This window comes from Cebus imitator, unplaced genomic scaffold (assembly GCF_001604975.1).
Source record: "Cebus imitator isolate Cc_AM_T3 unplaced genomic scaffold, Cebus_imitator-1.0 Scaffold44, whole genome shotgun sequence".
NCBI lineage: Eukaryota > Metazoa > Chordata > Mammalia > Primates > Cebidae > Cebus > Cebus imitator.
Window position 1 is genome coordinate 1,936,951 of NW_016107359.1, and position 7,117 is coordinate 1,944,067.

General features: G+C 37.7%; 1 protein-coding gene across 1 annotated transcript in view; it reads right to left on the minus strand.

Annotated features, from left to right (window-relative positions):
- Positions 1-2,650: 2,650 nt before the first annotated feature.
- SPTSSA (serine palmitoyltransferase small subunit A) overlaps positions 2,651-7,117 on the minus strand; it is a 21,432-nt gene continuing 16,965 nt past the window's right edge. The window contains exon 2 of the mRNA XM_017526780.2: positions 2,651-3,785. Coding sequence (XP_017382269.1) covers positions 3,682-3,785 — 104 coding nt within the window. The 3' untranslated portion in view covers positions 2,651-3,681. The remainder of the gene's footprint in view (positions 3,786-7,117) is intronic.

Sequence of the window (7,117 nt, forward strand, 5' to 3'; positions counted from 1 at the left end):
AGCAAATGCTAATGTAGATGTTGTGGCAAATTATGCGACTATGGCTAAGATCACTGAAGAGACGGCTATACTAAATAAGATCTCCATTGTAGATAAAACAGCCTTGTATTGGAAGAAGACACCATTTAGAATTGACATAGCTAGAGAGAAGTCAGGGCCTGGTTTCAAAATTTCAAAGGCTGGCTCTTGTTAGGGGTTAATGCAGCCAGTAACTTTAAGTTGAAACTAATGTTTTTTACCATTCCAAAAATCCCAGGGCCCTTAGAATTATGCTAAATCTACTCTGCCTGTGTTCTATTAAAGGAACAATAAAGACTGATGACAGCACATCTGTTTACAGCATGGTTTGCTAAATATTTTAAGCCCACTGTTGAGACCTACTACTATTTTGAAGATTCTCTTCAAAATATTACTGCTCATTAAGAATGCATCTATTCACACAAGAGCTCTGATGGAGATGTACAAGGAAATAATATCATTTTCATGCCTGCCAACACAACATCCATTCTGTGGCCCGTGGATCAAGGAATTACTTTGACTTTGAGGTCTTTATTAAAGAAGTACATTTTGTAAGGCTATAGCTGCCATAGGTAGTGATTACTCTAATGGACCTAGGCAGTCAGTTGAAAACCTTCCAGAAATGATTTACCATTCTAGATGCCATTAAGATTTATGATTGGAGGAGGTCAAAGTATCAACAGTAACAGGAGTCAGAAAGAAGTTGATTGCAATTTTTATGGATTACTTGGAGAAGTTCAAAACTTCAGTGGAGGAAGTTAACTGCAGATGTGTTAAAAATAGCAAAATTATAAGTGGAGTCTAAGGATGTGACTGAATTACTGCAATCTCATGATAAAACTTGGACAAGATTTTGCCTGGTGAAGATGCTATGAACATTACTGAAATTACAACAAAGGATTTAGAATATTTTATAAAATTAGTCGATAAAGCAGCAGCAGGGGTTGAAAGGATTGATTCCAATCTTGGAGGAAGTTCTGTTGTGGGTAAAAGGCCATCAAATAGCATTATATGCTACAGAGAAATCTTTCATGAGTGGAAAAGTTAATCAATGCAGCAAACTTTACTATTGTCTTATTTTAAGAAATTGTCACAGCCACCCCAACCTTCCACAACCATGATCCAGATCAGTCAGCAGCCATCAATATCATGGCAAGACCCTCCAACAAAAAATTATGACTTGCTGAAGGCTCAAATAATCATTAGCTTTTTTAGCAATAAAGAATTTTTTAATTAAAATAGGTACATTGAGGTTTTTTTAAAGACATAATGTTATTGCACACTTAACAGACTACAGGATGGTGTAAATGTAACTGTTGTATGCAGGGGAAAACCAAAAAACTTCATGTGACTCACTTTATTGAGATATTCACTTTATTGCAGTGGTCTGAAACTGAACCCACAATAACTACAAGGTATGCTTATAAATAGCTTATTTTAAACAAAAAGTGAAAATGATTTCCCCATTTGTTATTTACTAACAAATAGACCAGACATTTGCATCAGACAGTGAGCATAAGCTTCCCTGATCACCTCTCAATAGACATGCTCCCATTTCCCTTTTGACTCTCCTCAAAGTTTCCTGTAAGACTAAGCTTTATCTTCCATATGTCTCACAGGTCAGTGTTCATAATAACCATCAGTTACACAACAGCAATTTAATGAATTTCAGCAAAGAGTAAGGACAAATTGCAGATTTCTGAATGGAAGGCCAGGATAGGTCATCTGGCTATCCACTGAAACTAGTGATTCTCAACTTCTCCTGCCTTCAACCCACCAAGAGGAATATTAGACATCCACCTGTCAGTGGTTCTCTATGGAGGGTAGTGGAGGAAAGCCTAATTTGGGCATTAACAGAACATGAGGATTTATGTTAAATCCTCATGTTATTTTTCTTGAGATAGTATGACTATCGTTCAGATATAACCATATCCAATTTTTGACTACTCCAAACCAAGTAATTACATATTATTCTCACTACCCCTATCTATTGTGATGATATAAATTGACTCTAAAAATATTAAACATTTATATATTACTCGAGACCTCTAAACTATAAAATACTTCAAAAGTCTAGTCCTTAAAATTTAGGGCAAAAAATACCTAAATTTTGGCCAGGAGCAGTGGCTCACGCCTGTAATCCCAGCACTTTGGGAGGCTGAGGTGGTGGATCATTAGGTAAGGAGTTCCAGATCAGCCTGGCCAACACGGTGAAATCCTGTCTCTACTAAAGATACAAAAAATTAGCCAGGTGTGGTGGCACATGCCTGTAATCCCAGCTACTCAGGAGGCCGAGGCAGGAGAACCGCCTGAACCTGGGAGGCAGAAGTTGCAGTGAGCCAAAATTGTGCCATTGCACTCCAGTCTGGGCAACAGAGCAAGACTCCATCTCAAAAAAACAAAACAAACAAACAAAAACCTGAATTTTAAAAATTAGTAAAACGTATGCTGGAAAGCATGTTAAAACACATAATGCCTAATTTTTAGTTAGCAATATTTTTATGTTGCAAGACATACAATAAGACATACTTACTGCTTATCTTGTCCTCCACAGACAGAAAGCAATTCAGAAACATAAATACTAGGTCAATATTTAACCATCAAGAAAAAGATAAACTGCTACATCAGCTGATTTTTTTTCTCTTTGCATTTAATGAATTTACATCAAAAAATTAGGTAGTCATTTTACATTTAAGGAATAAAAATCTTAAAAAAAAAATACAAAGAGTGAAAGGATTTTAACCAAGTTTACATTTGTTTTTGCTATAATTTTTAACAACAATTCATCTCATCATAACTTAATGCAGTGTGCAAATGCAGCACCCATTACAGTCATTAAACTAAATTTAAGGAAGTACACTGTTAACAGTGACCCTCAAAGGAAATGGATTTATCTTCTATTAAAAAATCTATGATATATAAGCATTACATAATAATGCTACTTAACCACCTTTTGTCTCAATAATTATCACCAAAGTTTTCTGGAAATAAATGCACAAATAATTAAATATTTAAAAGGTGAAATGTTTCTTATTTTAACTTTAGCTAAAGATCTTTTCTTTTTCATTAAGAAACACTTTAATAGTTTTAAAGCAAAAGCTGTTAAGAGTCTAGATAGCTAAAACTGTACTCCTGAGTTCAAGCTTACAGATAAGTCTTTTGTAAGTAGTTCTGAATAAAATATCTTCCCTCCCCATACCCCTACCCGAAATCTTATATTGTTCTTACAAAACTTTGGTCAAGAGTAGAAATATATCCAGGCAGATGTATATGCCATACAATAGCAAGAACAGTAAAGCCCAACTAATGATTTTGAGTTTTAAAAATAGAAGGCAATTAAAATGTACTCAAAGTTACATTAAGAAAAGCTTTCACAGGGGTAATATTGAAACAGTCACAAAGGTTAAGAAAATACTGATATCAAAGTACAAATGGCTACAATGTTAAAATAGACAAAAACTGCTATACAGGAGCCTCTTTGAAAATTAAAAATAACACAACACATGAGTCAGGATGATTTTCCTGTTGTACTCATGAATTTTAGTCTTTATAAGGTTGGTTATGTTGACATCTAGAAGAGTTTCCTATCACATCTGATGGTCTCATTCCAACTTCATAGGGTGGGTCTTCCCCAAGGAACCTCTGATCCTGGTCGCATCTTGGTCATTGCACAATTTCAAAGTAATGCAATATCGCCATGATGTGCTGGGGCATGAAGACGTATCCTGTGTATAGTGCCATCCCCACAATGGAAACCAGCATGGAATCTGAGTTGTAGTTAAGGAAACTTACTATTCTTAATTTATTCAAAACTAAATCCCCAAATGTTTTCAATGATTCTTGTATGTTGAAGTACCCATTCACATAGTGTTTTCTGGTTTATGTCAAGTACTGATGAAGAAGTAATAACGAGAACAATAATGCTAGCTACTAACAACCATGCCTGGCACCATTCTAAGCTGGTTTTTGTTTTGTTTTAGCTCATTCTATCTTTACTATCACAATATAAAGTAGGTAACGTTATTCTCCCTGTATAATTGAAAACATCAGACTGCTTAAACATTTTTTTTCTTTTCTTTTTAGTAGAGACAGGGATTCACCATGTTGGCCAGGCTGGTCTCAAACTCCTGACCTCAGGTGATCCACCCCCTCAGCCTCCCAAAGTGTTGGGATTACAGGCATGAGCCACCATGCCCGGCCAGACTGCTTAAAATGAAGCATAGAATGTGATACTGTTCAACCTAAGAAATAAATACATAGGAATAAAATTCTATTTGATGACTGTAAAAGGTCTACCAACTTAACTAATAAGAATGTATCATCAAAGAACTTTAGAATTAGTTCGACTAGAATGTAGCTAAAAGTATTTTTAGAGTCAGACAAAGCTAAAATCAATCATACGCTAGCTTAGGGATATAAAATGACAGCACCTGCTACTATCAAACATTTATTTATTATTATCACTATTAAACATTATTATCACCATTGCTCCTATTTGCAACAACTTCAAATAAAAGTCGTCTTGATAACCTAAACAATAGCCTTTCTGTACTGTGTTCCTTTCTTTTTATTACAAAAGGAACTGAAACTGTATATATAGAAGTCAACAAGAGGCCTCTCCCTGGGGCCACACAAAATACTGCTAGCAAAAATTACGTCTAAGGGCTTTTGGCTTTGCAGTTACACGGCATGCTAACAGGAACAACTGTTTTTGAACTGGGGTCATGCTTTCTTAATTCACATATTCTCATTTATTCTTTCTCCTCTTTCACTTGCCTTTCTCCTTTCTCAACTCTACATACCTTTCAGCTCTACATATATTATTTCTAACATAACTTACATTCTTTTATGAGAAGATAGGGTTTAAATAAACAATGTGCTTACTACCAACTAATATTTGTATAACAAGTTAGTTGACAAATCTGTTCCACAATTACATTATCTTACTTAACCCTTACAGCTTTCCTATGAAATGTTTATTATGTTCATTATTAATCAGAAGCTATGAAAATTGAGTAGCTTGTTCAGGGCCATACAGGAAGCTGTCTTTAGAGCCAGAGGTCAAACCAAGACTGCCTGACTCAAGCCATAAACTCATTCTCTTCATCCAGCAAACAAGGGCAGAAAGTCTCTCTTTTTCTTTTTCTTTTTTTTTTTTTGAGACAGAATCTGGCTCTGTCACCAGGCTAGAGTGCTGTGGTGCCATCTTGACTCACTGCAACCTCTGCATGATTCTCCTGCCTCAGCTTCCCATGTAGCTGGGACTACAGGTGTGTGTCGAGTTAATTTTTGTATTTTTAGTAGAGATGGGTTTCACCATGTTGGTCAGGATGGTCTCCCTCTCTTGACATCATGATACACCCACCTCGGCCTCTGAAAATGCTGGGATTACAGACGTGAGCTACTTGCACCCACCCCAAAGTCTCTTATAAATTTTTTTACAATTTACTTTTTAACCTCCCTTAATCCAGTTCTTCCTTAAACTACCATCTTCTATTTACTAATTTCTTTAAAAAAAGAAAAATACATACATTTGCTGTTTCTATATCATTGCCATATATTTGTTCATCACCAACACACCATCTGATTCTTACTACTCGACTGTAGGCATTGTTCTAAGCTCACTGGTGGTCTCCTATCAAATCCAAAGGCTGTTTGAATTTACAGTGCCAGTCCTTCTTCTTCAAAACCCTTTCTATTTATGCCTGTAGTCCCAGCTACTCTGGAAGATAAGGTGAGAGGATCGCTTGAGCCCAGGAGTTCAAGGCTGTGGTGAGCCAGAAGGGCACCACTGCATTCCAGCCTGGGCAACACAGCCAGAGCCTGTCTCAAAAAACAAACAGAAAAGGAATTAAAAAAACCTTTCCACTCTCCAAAACTCTACTGTGGACTGAGGCATTTCTCTAAGACCCTCTTTTAATCTCTCTTACCATTTCCCTGTTTTTCACTGGCTCTTTCCTTTATGACGGATGACAGATTATTAGAGTGAACTTTGTGTTTTCCCGGCAAGCATCCACTCTATCTCGCCTCCTAGTACAGCAGCCATGCCCTTTTGGTTGGACTAACCCATCTTCATGGATAAGCCCTGACTGCTCTTAACCAATTAGAGGGGATCCCTTTTTCTTGGTAACAATGCCCTACCTCAACACTGATCAACCAGCTCAAAGCTTAGAACTTCTGCCAGGAATTCAGGAACATAGATGCTGTCTCCTAGAATATGCAGTTTGCTGATGGAATCTTGCAATCAACTGGAGTCACTTTACCTCCATGAGGAAAGCAGGATTCAGAACAAACCTGACTCAAGAAGGTGGTGGGACAAAAATAATCACAGAAAAATGGTGTCAGAATCCTCATCAAAAAACCCTGAAGCCCACCCTACCACTGGATGTTCACACACTAACCTAATAAATCCCCTTTACTTTTTTTTGAGACAAGGTCTCACTCTGTCATCCAGGCTGGAGTGCAGTGACACAATCATAGTTCACCACAGCCTCGACCTCCCAGGCTCAGGCAGTCCTCCCACCTCAGCCTCCCAAGTAGCTGGGACAACAAGCACACACCACCACCATGCCCAGCTAATGAATAATTTATTTATTATTTTTGTAGAGATGGGGGTCTCCCTATGATGCTCAGGCTGGTCTTGAACTCCTGGGCACAAGGGATCCTCCCACCTCAGCCTCCCAAAGTGCTGAGATTACAGGTGTGAGCCACCACAAGTGCCTGGCTGGTCAATCCTCTTACTCTTTTTTTTTTTAATAGAGATGGGGTTTCTCCATGTTGGCCAGGGTGGTCTCGAACTGCTGACCTTAGGTGATCTGCCCACCTCAGCCTCCCAAAGTGCTGGGATTATAGGCGTGAGCCACCACGCCCGGCCAATGCCCTTACTCTTAAAGAAGATTTTATTGTTAGACTTTATTACTTGCCGCTGAAAACATTCCAGATAACAAGATGGAATTCCCATTGTTTTGTCTTGAGCCTCGCACTCTCTCATAACTTAAACAACTATAGGTTGAGTATCCGTTATCCTAAATGCTTGAGATAAGAAGTGTTTCAAATTTCAGATTGAAAAAAAAAAAAAAAAAAGGCCGGGCGCGGTGGC